The sequence below is a fragment of the Falco peregrinus genome, chromosome 2, assembly GCF_023634155.1.
Source record: "Falco peregrinus isolate bFalPer1 chromosome 2, bFalPer1.pri, whole genome shotgun sequence".
NCBI lineage: Eukaryota > Metazoa > Chordata > Aves > Falconiformes > Falconidae > Falco > Falco peregrinus.
In genome coordinates, this window is record NC_073722.1 from 14,343,171 (window position 1) to 14,359,427 (window position 16,257).

At 37.9% G+C, this 16,257-nt stretch overlaps 1 protein-coding gene across 5 annotated transcripts in view; it reads right to left on the reverse strand.

Annotated features, from left to right (window-relative positions):
- Positions 1-16,257, reverse strand: part of ZNF827 (zinc finger protein 827) — a 106,426-nt gene that overhangs the window by 46,727 nt on the left and 43,442 nt on the right. For all 5 annotated transcript variants that reach the window (XR_008745786.1, XR_008745787.1, XR_008745788.1 and 2 more), the window contains exon 5: positions 4,713-4,946. Coding sequence is in view for 2 of the 5 variants with exons in the window: in XM_027795196.2 (XP_027650997.2) it covers positions 4,713-4,946 (234 nt within the window). In the remaining 3 variants the exon portion in view is untranslated. The remainder of the gene's footprint in view (positions 1-4,712; positions 4,947-16,257) is intronic.

A 16,257-nucleotide genomic window follows, 5' to 3' on the forward strand; every position in this document is an offset into this window, starting at 1 on the left:
TAGCACTCCTAGTTAGCAAACTTTTTTAACTGATACTGTTATTCAGTTCCTCTGGAAGTCTATGCTGTTGTGACTGGACTGGTTTTGGTATGAGGTAATTTAAAGCCTTCTCAGATAGCCCTTCCTCTCGCCGTTCCCTAATGCACGATGTGCCGTTTTTGGAATAGGAGTAGCACTGAGGTATTCTGGCCTTCATCTTATGCTAGAATTCTACTATAATTCTTTTTTTCCTTTTCCTCCTCTTTTTAAATAGAAGTTGTAATCCATGTGGCATCAGTTAAAATGTAAGATACAGTGTCAAAAAAATTAACTACAAGGTATGAAATAGGAAATTAGTATCAACATTTTCAAGTGGATAAAGACTTAATCAAAAAAGGAAAAAAAAAACCCAAACCCTGTAATAACCAGCTGTGCTGGAAGAGAAATTGTCATGTAATTAGGTGATAATAAATGGAGTTGATCAAGAATGCTTTTGGAATCAATTGTATGCAACATTTTACTTCATGACCTTGGCACAAAAAGTAAGTATGCACTAATTGCATCTGCTGATAACCCTAAATTATGATACATTGCTGGTACTGGGGAATCGGCGTATTACAAGAAGCACTGTGACCTGAGGATTGAAGTAAAAAAAATCCAAAGGAACCAAATAGTACAAAGGTCATGCATTTGCTAGTCATAACAAGGATATGCGCAATACAAGGGGAATCAATCCACTGAAAAAAGAGAGAGGGAAAACAACCTGAGTTACTACTGAAATGCAAAATGACTACATTTCACAAATAAGATATAGCTGAAATAAAGGCAAACGTGATTCAGACAACATTTCTAGGAAAGACAGGGACATATTAATGTCATAGTTCAAGGCACCAGGGTAAAACACTACTTTTAAAATGCTAGTATCTGGAATAGATTTTATACACCTCCAGCTATGTATTCATTGTTGGACAAGGCGGCAAAACACTGTACACTTCTGAAAGATAATACATGCCCCAAACATATTAGCAGCATGACTATGTCAGTAGAAAATGAGGGTTTAGATTCAAAAATTAGCATGTAAATGCAAACATTTATTTTAAATTTCAGTCTCCTCTGAAACCTACCTTTCAATTTACAAGACTGAGTGTGTAAAACTGACCAGGGATCACTGGGTGCACACTTAATTAAACAATTTGAGAATGAAATTAGCTTTTCCATGAAAAAGAACTAGTAAGAATGTAGAAAACTGGTACAGGTGTATTTGGAATATTACTTCTACTTCTTACAAGTAATTCCATGCAATATTTAACAGGAATTTAAAATCTTGCACGTATGGCACCCTTCCAGACAGAGATGAGAGTGATCTGGCCCACTCCATTATCTCCTCAAATCTGTTTGCTTACCGTTGGACCTTGTTTCAGTCAAGTCTTAGTAATGGACAGAATTCACAACTCACCTTTGTACATTCATATAAATCATGATAGTCATTTTGAGTTCCGTAAAATGTAGGTTGAAAGTCTGCACTGATGCTTGAACTTTGCCCATTAACCCCCAAAGACCATACCTTCCAAATGGGAGTTTCATTTATTTTTAAATAGCAGATCACTTGTTAGGAAGTTTTGTTTTGACTGTCTGGATGGAAATGGGTTCCACCTAAATGTGCCCAAGAGACATTGAGCTTCTTAGCTTGAATAATTCTCTGGAAGAAGTACAACTAGGTATCAAGTGACTAGGTATCAAGTTTGTGTACTGAGAGGTGGAAGATCTGAATCCAAGTGGAACGCAGTGGAGAGAAAAAATGGTATAAAAGGGCTTAGCATCTCCAGGTAAGGTCCAGCTCCACCAAAGTAATATGCAAGGTAAGGGCCTTATCTTCAAGACTGGGTGAGTGCTGCTAAAAGCATGCAAGTGTCCTGACAACTTTTTAACCTAGTGAGAAAAGAGCACACCTTGCACAGCAGAACTAAAATAGACAGCTGCATGTGATTTTCTCTTGGTTTTATACATCTGTCTTTACCATGACAACTAGTAAATGTTAATGCTCTACTACAGTAAAATATATTTATTCTTCTAATTTTCCTAGGTTTAGTTTCTGAGTGGCTGAGAAGTCCCTCCATTATAAGGGCTGGTGATTTGCAGTAAGTCTCTCAGTATGCACCAGTGCAAGCTAGGCTGCAGAGATGGAAAGGCCTTCTGCTACACTATACAGGCTCAGCTAAGAGCTAGCAACACAGCATCTCCATTTGGGAAAAGAGATTTCCCAGTGAAAAATATAAACCAGTGTATCCTTCACATGAAAGGAGACAGCAAGGTCTAGGCCTAAATCCCAAGAGGTTCCCATGAGCTGCAACAATCAGCAATATTATTGCTCGGGGAATAACAGAAGCATGTATGTCAAGAATGCAAAAAGCAAAATATTATTATGCCGGAAATCCCTTGCTGAATTTGTATGCAGTACAGGTTTTGGTAATTAGTATTACACAGAAGTAAGGGGTTGGGGGGGGGCGGGGAAGTGAGGATGTAATCCATTCAGTCTTTACCAAGAATATATAGAGCCCGGAAGGACCTGACTTAAACCCAATTATATAATATATCAAATCTAATAAGGGCACTTGACTGAAGATTTCCCTCAGACGGTACAACATCCAGACTACTCATCCCTTTCCTTTTTTTTTTTTTCTTCTCCTTTCAGTACTAGGAAAAAAGGAGCAAGTTTGGTCTTCTTTTTACTTTATTCTGAATAAGTGGCTTAACTGTTTAAGTTCTAAATCACCAAAACCAGAGCACAGAATTGCTTAAGGTAAGTTGGGAAGTCAATAGTGATCTCAGAGTATTCTACCAGATAAAGTAAACATTCAAAAACACTAGAGGCTACTGAACTTTGATATTCCTCCTATATTTGTCCTACATTAAACTGTACCTTTGTGTTTTTCTCCTTTATAGTTTCTGCCTTAGTTGATAAACCAGAAAAGTGCAAGTTGAAAATAGCCTATGTGATAAACTTGGTATAACCCCACCCACTGGCTGATTCAGGAATACCACCTGCAGCAATTCTGGCTAAGTAAATCCTAGAGTAATTCTTTGCCTTCTAATGTACAGATTAACCAAAAAGACCACTACCAGCAAAAACTGCTCAATCACTAGGAGTCACAAGGGAAATGTTAAACTAGTGTATTTCTTACTACAGCCTTCAAAGACTGGTAATTCCCAACAACAGTGACTGAAGACTTGACCAAGATTTTATACATACCAGATTTTACTCGTATAAACAGATACTTAAGGCACAAATATTCTAATATAATAGTCTTCAATAAAACTATTTAAACACAGACTGCTGGCGCTGAACTCAAGATTCACAAACAATAACCCTAGTGTTTCTGAAGTACACGAGAAATCATTAAGTTACAGAGCTTTTTCTTTATGAAAATAGCTATATCCATTTATATGCACCAAGAAAAATAAAGTCACGGGTTAATATTCACTAGGCTGTAAAGTTCTGTTACTAGAACACCATACTTGTATCAGTTACCAGCAGCAACAGTGCACTATATCAATAACCAAATGTTTAGTATTTGGGAGCCTGTGAAAAACTGGAAAACTGCTCTGATCAACTCTTGTACCTGGGAAGCACTTTTTGCACCATTAACATGGAAGGCTTGCAAAACAATAATTCAAATTCTTCTGCAAATTAAACTGTGCAGGTATGAAAAGAAATCAATTACACGTTAGAATTTATGGGAGAGATCCCAGCCAGTTGAAGTCTTTGAAGTAGAAATTTGAGCTCAAATTCAATTTTGACAGTATCCAATCAAGCCAAATAATTTCAGATAGTCTGGCAGGAATTTCAGAAGACTTCTAAGCATTTCAAATGGCACCTCTTGTGTGACTTTGGCATACTTAAAAAAAGAAGTCTTGTCCAGTTTTGGAGAAGACTTAAAAATGAAATGATTCACTTCAGGCGTGGAAGTACAAAACTCAGACTTACTTTCACGCCTTGGTCCTAAAAACTGAAGTCCATTAAATAAAGTTCAAAGCCTTTTCGTCACTCAAACTGTTCCCAGCAGGGAGAATTCAACCCTTTTACTTTCCCTTAAAGTTAAACCCTAATTCTGACAGGCAAAGAATAATTAGCAGAACCTACATTTTTATTTGACTCCCTCCAGTAGTAACAGTACATATGTGTATACACATGCACACTGTCTACTTCTCTGGCAGAAGGATGTATCACTAAGCCAATGTGGGCGAGTTCAAGTGATCTCCCTAACAGCAGAAAGTTGACACAGTTTACATTATTTGTTTAATAGTGTATCCTATAATTTTGTGATACTGTCAGAAAAAATAAAAGGTTTTAAAAGTCGTCATTTCTAAAGTTGTATCAGGTGTAGTTCAGTACAGACACACTTTCTTATGATGTTAATGAAGTGACACATCAATAAATCGGTATTAACATAGTTTGGTAGATTTTAAAAATGACAACATCTAAAAGCTTTAAGGCATCATTTCTTTTGACTTATCCTACAGTCATTAATTTGAAAACCAGAGCACAGACAATTAGATACTATGGCAACAGACCAAACTGAGATGTATTACATATATGAACCTGTGCAGACAGACCTTTTCAATTGTTCCTTCACTTGCTACTAAAGCTAAACATTCCCTCTGCAAGGTAACCTTGCTAGCAGACACAAAAAAAAAAAAAAAAAAAAAAAAGTTTAATATTATTAAATATCTACCTGAGAGCTTCATGAGGAGCTCAGATGCTGCCTTGACTGACATGTCCTGCCTCATCACATTTGCCTGCACTTCCGGTGGCTTGAGTTTCTCCTCAGGGATGTTTGGAGCTGAGGCTTCGGATTCGTGGCTGAACACATAGCTGGACTGAGACAAGGCTGAACTTGCAGCTTCTTCATCCTTAGGCTCCTCTTTCACTTTAAATTTAGGAGTCAAGGGCTCTTTTTGATTTGCAGCTGTCAAGAGAAGGAAAGAAGTGAGACTTAATGAGGTATGTAATATATAATCATAGAGCAGCTAGTAACAGGAAGAAACCATAACCCAAGAAATGTTAGAGCAGGTACTGAAAGTGAGCATGTCAAACAGCATTCAAAGATGCTTCAAGAAGTAAACAAACTTCTCCATCTTTTGTACAAAGGGACAGTTTTGAAACACAAAACCTGCATGTACCAGAGCTCAAGAAACCGTCCTTCTCTTACGTTTTTGCCTCTACTCCTCCTAAGAGCATTACCCTGATCATTGGTTTGTAGGTCTTCTATAGGCTCGACAGAAGTTTAAAACATCATTTCACGTAAGGGCAAATTTGGCAAAGCCGTGGGTACTACATACTGAGTTCTTTGAGCATGGAAAAGAAGCAAGAGATGAAGACTAGAAAGAGGAAACTAAGAAAGGAGTAAAAGGGATAAGACAGCAAATTCTTAGGTCCTAAAAGTTGGTATTTTCAGAAGACACCATTTCAGGTTCAACACCCATAAAAAAGAAAGTTTAAAATAATCCTTTCAAATACTCCATGTAAGCAGCTGCACAGCCTCAGAGAAGGGTACAGTGACCTTGGGGCTGCTTAAAATTTACGCACTGAAAAATGCTGTTCTTGAATGGTCTTTCCAATACCCCTTGACAGCAGTAGATCCTTGGCACTGCATTTGGTTGAAGGGATAAAACCAAGAACACCTCTTAAACAACACTTCCAAACCCCAAGCAATATAATTCCACAGGCAGACTACACGACAAACTATTTTTCAGCAGCTCTTCTTGTAATTTTTTAGGTTGGTCCAGTAAGACATAGTTCCTTCCCTGTCTCTTAGCGGCTTTTTCTTGTTCAAAATTTCACTTTAAATTCCCAGTAACACACAGCAGATGACTCGTTCAGTGCCCTAAACTTTGATGAGTTTACATCTTTCTTACCTCTCTAAACCTCTGTCTCCACAAATATGAAAGATAGAGCCTTGTCCCCATTTAGTTATCTTTCTGAGCTCCCTCACCATTTACCTCACTACCTCTCCTACATATTTTCCTCCTTCCACATGACAATCCCCTGCCTACCCTCATGACTCTTGCAGATGAGCTCTGTCAAATCTCATTCGGACCCCATAAGAATCATGCATAAGAATCAGCATTAGAAGCTGATGTGCCTTGCCTGCTGCAGAGAACTGCTTTACAAACCCATTACACAAACAGGAAAAGCCAAGGAACCAGCACGTCACAGGGAGCCATTGCTCCCTCACACTTCAGAGCTGCCACCCAGGATAACAATGCTAAAAACAATGTTGACAACAGATATTCTCCTCAGCAATTCCCTCAAAATCTGACTCCTAAAGAATGTGAATTCCTGCATCCCACTGTGAGCTCACCATCTCCCAGAGACTTCAGCCCTAAAATACAGGGTACAACTGTCATCTTTACCACAGATGTTTCCATTTGCTACTTTGAGCTTTGTTCATTTTCACACAGTCCACTGGTTTGTGGTTTTCTTTTTATTTTTTAAAGTTACTACATTACCCTGTAACACAATACTTGCATCTTTTCAGTTTATATTCCAGGGTTGTTTGATTTTTCTCCTTTCTTATTGGTTGGCAAGCCATTACCAAAGAACAAGATTAAAGCAAGTGGTATAAACAGTGTACACATAAGCAGCATGTACATACACATTGGTGCTTTTCACTACTTCAGAAATTAAATTAGCTTATATGTGTAATTTTTAATATGACCTATAAGCACTTTTATAAGTATCAGGAGTTGCTTTTTCCTTTTTACAAAAAAGAGTAAAAGCAGAAAAATGAAACATTAAAGCACGTTTTAATTCATCAAAATACAGGTTAAGGCTCTCAAACCAATCTTAACTTTACCAAGGTACTTCGAAAAAAACTTCCATCTGTCTTCTTTATCCAGGTCTACATCTTTCTACCTCAGTCTATTCTGAGGTTTGACCTGAGGTGATGAATGGTCAGCCAAAAAAAAAACCATAAAAAAAGCCCATACCTTCTATGCCACACTACCTTCTACATTCCTTCTCTTTTAAAACATGCCGCTCTAGCTGCTACTGATATGAAAAATACTTTCACCAGGAGCTGAGTACAACTGATACAGAACATTCTGCCTGAACTTTCAGAGAACCTGGAGGAGAATAAATAAATAATTAAAATAATCTTTCTTATTTATTAATTTCAAGAAGGTATTAATTCAAATTGTCCCAGAAAATAAAGGAAACATGAGTCTGAGTGAAGAGGTAAAGATGATCCACTGAAAACAATCATTAAGCTGTGAAGCCAGCTATGTTTCTGCCGATGAACGAGGGCAGAAAATGAACCAGGTAGAAGAAGCACTATCAACAAGGTCCAGCATACACTTTTACCATTTAAGATAGAGTGATATTAAACTCACATACACAGATCAGTGTAAGCTTGCTACCATACACCATGGTCCATGATAAACCAGATAAAGAACAATGTAAGAACATCCATAAACAAATAGAAGCACTGTAACAGAATCCATGTAATATCACAGTCAAACTATGAACTTTTTTCAGAGTCAGACGCTACAGTATGCAGTGGGAGATGCCTTATGGATTCCCCTACCACAAAGAGGAGGATCAAAAGGGGTGCTTTTAGAAGAAATTAGCATTTATTAAACGCTTTTATCACCATGCCAAAACTCAGCAGTCAATTTGACCTAATCCAAGGGCAGGTGTTAAGCAGCACCTCTGTGCTCTTCATCTCAGGATATTCTCAAACTCTACTGAGATGAAGCCAAGTTCTAATAGCTCAGAGAACTAAAAATGCAAGGTAGGTCACATCAGAGTTTAAATAGCTTCATGACAGCGACACATCCAGAATGAGTTGAACAGGGTATCCGTCAAGTTTCCCTTCTTTCTTATGTCTCACTTTCCCTTTCTTTCCCTACCTCACACATTAACTCTCCTACTGTGACAGCACATGCTGCTATAAGCCGTTGCTCCCTCACACTTCAGAGCTGCCACATGGGATAACAATGCCAAAACTATGTTGAGAACAAATCCATGAGCACAACATCAGACATAATCTAAACAAGCTCTTCATGAGATCAGTATACTCAGTTTGTCCCTGTGTGTCTACAAGACATCACCTATGAGAAATATAAAACATGGTTGGGGTCCCACAATCCAGAGGAAGTCCTGAAGACATGCATTTGGCGGTATTACATCAAGCAGAAAAGAAACCCAGACTACTGTTCTTACCTATGTTGCTGGTTCTGCCTACTCTAGCTGCTTTGCTTTGGACAGGAGATAGAATTAATATATTAATTAAAGTTTTCTTTCTTTAACAGACAGCACATCCTTTGAACCAACCATACTTTCAAAAAATCAAACATTTTAATTGTAGGCATATCACAAAAATGGAAGAGTTATTTATCTTCATTTTCTTCCCCTAGAAAACAAAACCAATTAAAATCAGACAACTACTGGGTCAGTTTTAACCCTACTGCTTCAATTAATAGGGCTTTCACTTTTTATTGAAATATAGTAAAGCAGATACCAGTATAAATTTAGCCTAAATAGAAGGACGAATTAAAAAAAAGAGGAGGCTGTCCAGTCTATCAGATGCATGCATTAAAACTACAGGGGGAAAAAAACCCCACCCAAAAATAATCCTCATCACTTGCCTCTGTCCCATTTTGGATCCACAATCATGGGTAAAATTGCTAACACATGGGAAATAGCAACAATGACGTGTCCACTAGTCATATTAGGGAGAACAATAAACAGATGTAAGAAATAACTTTTCAAATAAGGTGAAAAAAAAGTTGACTGAGACCAGTTTTTAAAACCTATGATTGAAAAATCTTTGAAAAATTATAACTAGACAAGGATTAAAAAGATGGTGTTGACATCTATCACAGTCTACTTGAACAACAAATTATTAGTCCCCAGAAGGAATAACATCTATCTACATACAAAAATAGATAAACATACATATACTTAATTTATATTTAATTTACATTCATTCTGAACTGCAATGAGAACAGACTGAAGGATGTGTTGCCTGCAGACTGAATCAAAAAAAAACCCCAGCAAATAAATTTTGAAATATACAGCAAAGAAAAAAACCCAAACAAACAACACAAAAACCCACCCAGCAAACGCAACCAACAGGCAGCAGTCTCTCAAGCAGGGTTGATAATTCTCCATTTGTTCCATTCCATATCCAGAAAAAAACCCAACAAAACATATCAAAGAAGATTCCAGACTGCTGATTTTTATCTTTCTGGCAACTGGAATCATTTGATCCATTTGGTGAAAGTAGATGATGAAAGTTATAACACTTTCCTCAAGCTGCCAAATGCCACAAGAAAAGCTTTGGGCATCTGCCACTAATCTGAAACACTCTGATAGAAGCTGCTAACTGCACCAGTCCACTTACAAGGTTTTCCAAATGCTCATAATGTTTATAATTAAAAAAGGAAAAATGGGCCGATTGCTTCAAACCAAGCTCAATGTTACAAGTCACCATCTGCAAGGAGTTGGTCACCATTCCATCTTCATGAGCAAAGAACGTGAGAAAGAAAAAAGAATCCACCACAAAAATGCTGCCATGAAACAGGCCATAAGAAAAAGCATCTACAGAGTTTGAGTCAAAAGGAACTGTGCTGAAAATGCTGCAGTACACCGCTGCACCATCTTATTATTTTACAAGTGATACCTGACTACAGCTTCAAAGATGAGAAAGAGCAAGCCAGTCAAGGCTGAAGGAAAAAGGGAAAGTAAGGACACATTCCAAAAAGGCACTGCAAATTGAACTGGTGTCCTTGAGATCTTGCAGGAGAACCTCCTTGCGATTCTCCTCAGAGCCACCACGGTAAGAGAACCCTAGTATGACTTTTACCTAAGGAAGAATGGACAGTGTTTTATCCAGGTCCTACTGGAGCAAGAGCACCTGAATGACACAGGGAGCCTTCCATTCCAGGTGGTAAGTTGTGAGCTGGCGTAGTTAAAAGAAACCAAGGACCTTTGCCAGATCAGTTCTACAGTATTTGGAAGACACGTTTCCCCAACACTGAGCTTCATCGTCCTGAAGGCAGCTGCGGTCAGTGAAGGGTATGCATTGAGTCATCCACTGTTTTCGCTCTAGTAATTGAAACGTGCAGGTAGGTGTTGGTGTCCTGCACAGCGACAATGGCTTGAATCTGGTGACATTCAAGAGCTAAGTAAGGGGTACAAACACCGCACAAGCCACCACTGGTGAGCTAATTGCTTGCAAGAAAAATCTATGCCACTGGAACCTATCGGAGAATCTCCAGATTAAAATCCAATTGGTCTGATAAATTATGTCCAACTTATAAAACACAGAAGCTGTCTACACTGTAAGTGGCCCAAAAGGAGAAATACTGTTGTTCTGGCAGGACAGTCTAGCTGGTGTCTCAGGTTTTTTTTAGCACCTTCTGCCCTGGAGTATTAATCTGTCCCAGAGCACCTCATGTTACCTAACCCTCCTGGGAGTGCTAACTCAATTACATCTCATTTTCAAAGTCCTCTACCCTGCCCTCAACCAAATAAACCAACCTATAGGGCTACAAGGAAGAGGATGGGAACTATCAACGTAAAAAGCTACCTATGACTCAAGGGTGCTCAGAATTGAAATGTTTCTTTTTTATCAAAGCAGTGGAATGGCAGGATATACAATCATGAAAAGTATGATGATGCCAAGACTTGCCACCAGTGGGCTTCCAAAGATCACTTAAAATATGAGGGCTTCCAAACCATCTTGCTGAAGTACATTAAAAGTGTGTAAGCAGAGGTTAAGAAAAGTCCAGTTAACTATCCTGATCGTCTCTAAAGCCGCTTTGCTTTTAAGGAGCTGTAGTCAAGCAAAATGAGACACAGCACAGTCCTGCCACTGTTCTCTCAAAAATCACAATGTTCCAGTTCAAGTGAAATGGAGGAATTAGGCAAATTACTAGGGCACCTGTAGGACCATACATCCACACACACCCCAAGATGTCTGTTATACAGCCAAAGTCCCACCTGCTAAACAAGGTTGCACTGTCTCCCAAGACCATCTTCTCCTTTCAGGGTAAAAATCAAAACAACAGCATAGGTAAAACTCTGGGGAAGCTGGAGCAAAGAGGGGGAGGAGAGTGAGAGGAGCAAAGGGAAATTTGTTGCTGATAGGAAATAATTGTTTGCAGTATAGAAATTTCTTCTCTCTACAAAGGAACAGAAACAGGACCAGACTGACCTCTGTATTTGTTTAAGAAAACAAAAACCAAAACAAACAATCAGAGATGATTGAACTACCAATGTGTTCAATTCCCATTTTGGACAGATGTGAGAGAAGGCTCATGAGCTAGGACTTCTGCCCAGAGTAATGGTGTAATCAGGGACGCAAAAGAGCCATCAGTCTAGTCTAGTCTTATACTCCAAATGTAAGCGTTCATGCAAGTATTAAAGCTAAATAGTAAGCAGAGAGCTGGTCCAGAATCATATTCATGTCTTCTTTTAAGTTGTATTGGGTTGAGTACACAAAAAAGCAGTTTGTTATCTTGCATTTTAAATGACTGAATTAAAACAGAGTCTACACTGTTTTATCTTGCTAAATTCTCCATATTCTTTCAAGGTTTAAAACATGATGGATATGATTTTAAGGATGTCAGATAATTGTGGATGTAAGACTAGCAATTGCTGAAAAAAGATTGTAAGGGTGGTGATAAATCAGTGGCAAAGATTAGTACAGGCTTTTATTTGCCCAGGTTTTAATTAGCCATGCTATTGCCCCTTTTCAGTTTTATTTTAAATTAAAGGTCTATAACGAAATTACGAAAACGTGACTCTGGATAGACACTTCAAATGGAGATCTTGATGACATCAGGGTATTTACACCGACAGAAGCACTACGGAATTCACAGTATTTGAAAACTAAGGATATGGCTCAATAATTGCTAGTCCTGTGCATTTACATCTTCTAATTGAAATTTTACATTCTGCATAAGCAATGAATCCTAAATATAGGCAGCAAGGTCTTTTCTTTGGAACTTGCTATACAAATACATCAATTATGACAATTTAATTGGACATGCTTTTATTTTATTAAAAATAGCTGTTTGAAGACTTCAAGCCAGTCAGTTTAGTACTGTCAATGGCAAATGCTAAAACATTTCAAATTACTTGTGTTACCTTTAAGGAGTGTAGTAATTTTCAAGAGCCAAACAGAACAAATAATCTAAGTGATTACTTAGCTTATCTACTAATATTTTGTATGTAGCTGTCTGATGATTTACTATGTCATTATTCCATTAATGGAATCAGCTAATAAAACATGAATGCAAAGTCCAAGTACTTTGGACAGTCACCAGAATCCCATGGTGGCATTATTTTCCAAAACAAAGATTTGACTCCTCATGTGATAGTGACAACAGATAGGACTTCAACTGGGAGAAACATAGTTTCTCATTTATTTAACATGGCCAGCCCCAAACCCTCAGTACATTCTCTTTCATTCCTCCTCTCTATTTTAAAGTTTTTCCATGCAAGTAACTTGGGGGACATAAAAAGAACTGCAGAAGCAGGGCACACGTGGTAATATACACTGTCACAAGATGAAGAGATGCTTTCTAGAGTAATGCACTTGGTGAACACAGAGAGGTAGGGGAGAGAGGCCAGCACTGAATTACACTTTACAATTACTGTTCCTGCGCAGAATTCCTTTGAGATCAATAGTGCAAGAATCCCATTCATTTTGATGGGATTAATTTATTTTCGAATGTTATGAAAAGTAACTGCAGCACATAACACAGCCACAGTAATAACTTCACTAGAGTAACACCAGCCATTGTAATTTGGACCACTGTGAAATTCGGGTTTTATTACAAAAGAAAGCAAGGCTTAGAAGTGGGTGGAAGGCCATTAGTATTTAAAAAGATGCATTGTATAATGTCTGCCACTGAAACAGGAAAAGCAAATACTCTGCAAATTAAGATATGAATGCAGTTATAAAGTTTCAAAGCAAAAATAAAGGACTGGGGGAAGAAAACATTCTGGCAAAGCACAGATCCAGCAAAGTACTCTGCAACTTGAAGCATACAAACAGTCCTACTGAAGTAAGAGGGGGAAGATCTGAAGGTAAAAACATGCCAATGCTTAAATATTCTTCTGTTTATATGTTAAAGAGACATCTGCTAACTAACTTTACAAACAATAGCCCTTTCCAAATTTAAATAGCATTTTGGAGAATCCTTTTGAATTTCTTATGAATTTAAAAGCATCTCCTACCTTAAACTAGGGTCTAGAGAATGGAATCTGGAAAAAAATTCAAGATTTGTTCTTATTTTTAGATTTATATTGGGCGATTTGTGTTATGCTTTATTTCATAAAACACGTAACTAAAAATCTTTCTGGCAAGCAATGGCACAGAATTAGGGCTGAATGGATCTCAAAAAGTCACCCACACCAGTATTTCTCATCCTTTTTAAATCTAAGGCCTCCCTAAGCCTTTCTGAAAAAATTCGGAGGCCACTTTGAGCAGCGTCATCACAATTCATGCCTGGCCCAGTCAAAATCAGGTCTAACTTTGAACACCTATAAATTTTTTCCCCACTTTGCTTCTTTACAGCTGGCTGCTTTTTTTTGTTCAGCTGAAATTTCTTTCAACTGCTTCTCATGTCCTATGGTTCACTGACTGAGATAGACAGATCTAGTCCATCCTACTGTCTAATATGTGAACAACCACATCTGACAGGTAGTTATCTAATCCGTTTTTAAAATTGTCCAGTGGCAGAGATGCCACAATCTCTCCAGCCATACTATCATAGAGGTTTAACGACCCCAACTTTTGGAAAGGTTTTCCTAATGCCAACTTAAACCCTACAGCAATATAAACCTGTTATTTTTTGGCCTAATTACAATGAACAACCAGAGTTTATTTCCTTCTCCCCAAGGCAAACCTTTTAATGCATTAAACACTTATTAATGACTCACCTTAGTCTTCTGTATAGCCTTCACAACCTCACCCCTTTTATCCATCCTCACTGGACATGTTTTCTAAACCTCTGGTCATTTCTGCTGCTCTCCTCCTTCAAAGTCTTTCCAACTGTCCACACTCTTCATAAACTATAGTGCCAAAATCTTGGACTTCAGCAAAACTGAGAACAGCAGGATTGTTTCCCCCTTCCTTGAGGCCATTTCTCTCTGTATACAGCTAGTTGTTCCTGGGTTTGTATTTGTGCAACTGTTTGTTGAACATTTGCACATTTTTTACAGATCTCCTTTGACTGCAACTCTTCTCTTTTGACTGTGAACTACTTTCAATGTACTCTTTTCCAACCATCTGATATCCACTTCATCTAGACTAGAAAGGTACTGCACTGCACAATGAGAAATAATGCTGAGAGCCCAGATTATATAACATGCTTATTAAGATTCCATTTTCAAATTCATAATAGTTAATAACCACCAATTTTGTACCACCTTTCACCCTAGGTGCACCAGTTAAACTTTGGACACTATAACTCTTAGGTCTGAAGCACTTCTTTGAGTTCCACACATGGAAAAACAAAAGGCTGAAACTGCACAGAAGTGAAAACCAACAGGCTCTGAGGTCTACTATGAAACTGGAGGCATACAAACTGATACCAACCAAGAAGAAGACGAGCAATAAACATTGGCAAGCAAAAATAAATGTTCATTTAAACCATCAATATTCAATAAGAATAAATGCCAAATTCTAAGTCTATATATCTATCTATTGCTTCTTTCTTAGCCACAAGGCCCATCAGAGAAGAAAATTAGATTATTTTGACATAATTTGGTCTCAACAAATCTGTGTTGGCTGTTACAATTGGCATATACAATTTGAGATGTCAAAAGTTTTATATCCTTGAAAAGGTAGGGCCAATAATTGAAGTTCCAATGGGCCTAACGAGAGTGTCATAATAAAGAAATCACTCAAAGGAACTGGGTTCAGCACAGCAAGCAGTCAAAAAACGCAGCTAATACTTAGCCAACTTGCTAAAAGAGAACTACTTCTACTCTAAATTTATGCACGGTGTATGGAGGAAAGCATGAGCTAAATGTATATAACACAATATAAATCTCAGGAGAAAAGAAATTCCTTTCCTTCTAACGTTGCCTTTCTTGTGTAGTAAACTTGGTGACTGGCAGCACATTTTCATCCAAATATGCACACATACAAAATTACAGATACATCTCACTCCCCCAGTGACTTTATAACATGTTGCTAGGTAACAGTGCATACAAGTCAGGTTTCAAGACCTTTAGTAAGTCACCATAAAATAACTGCATAGGCCTTTTGCATGAATAATGTACATTTGTATCCTTTTTCTGATGCCAATAGATTAGACATTGACAACATGACCGTCTGCCAAACTATAAACAGTTCCCCATCAACTGCTACATGAAAACAACACATCAAAATGTTATTTGTTTTTTCAGCTTTCAGCCTTTCCCCACCTCCTGCTTTCTGCTCTCATTCTGCTACATGCAGCCATCCTGAGCGCTACCATCTATGGGTCAGTACAGTTGATGTGTAGAGCCACTTAGATCGCAGCAACGCAAATTTAAGATAGACATCAGAATGACAACACGTATGGGACAGCTGTCAGGCAACATAAAAAAAAATGGATTTCATATTGAGTCCAAATTTGAAACCCAATTTAAAAAAAGTACAAGCAAATCAAAACAGACTCAACCTTCAATGTTGTTCATTTTTTCATTGAGCATAATAACAACTTGTATCAACAGATTATTTTTAAAAGAGGAGATTTCTGTGGCTTCTTCCAGCCCACACAGCAAACCATTTATGCCAGCCCATTTCATCTCCTGCTTGCCCTCAGTTCTCTTCCGTTTAACTGGTTGGCTCCATGAACCCTCAGACATGACTTCTTGCCTTTACCCATTCTACTTGACTCCCCACAGAACTGCAATCCCAGAGGTATAAAGGCCTGGGCAGACGGGGACCACAAGCCTTTTCAAAATAAATGGCTGTGGTTACACTGAGGCAATGGCATTAGGATAGAGCTAATTCCTTAGTTTAACTGACAATAAAATTTGCTAAAATGCAACTTACATTCCATTTAAAGGAAAAAGGTGACCAATTATTCTCTTTTGAAAAGAGTATGCACTATCTCCAAAGTCTAAAACTTGCCATAGGAACTGCCAAGTCCTTGTGAAACAGAAGTTTCTTAAGTGAAATTTTTCCTGGCTTCTTTATCTTTAAAAATTAAGGTCAATTTTGAAAACATTTAGTATACAACATTCCTTCAGCACGTCCACAATTCTGA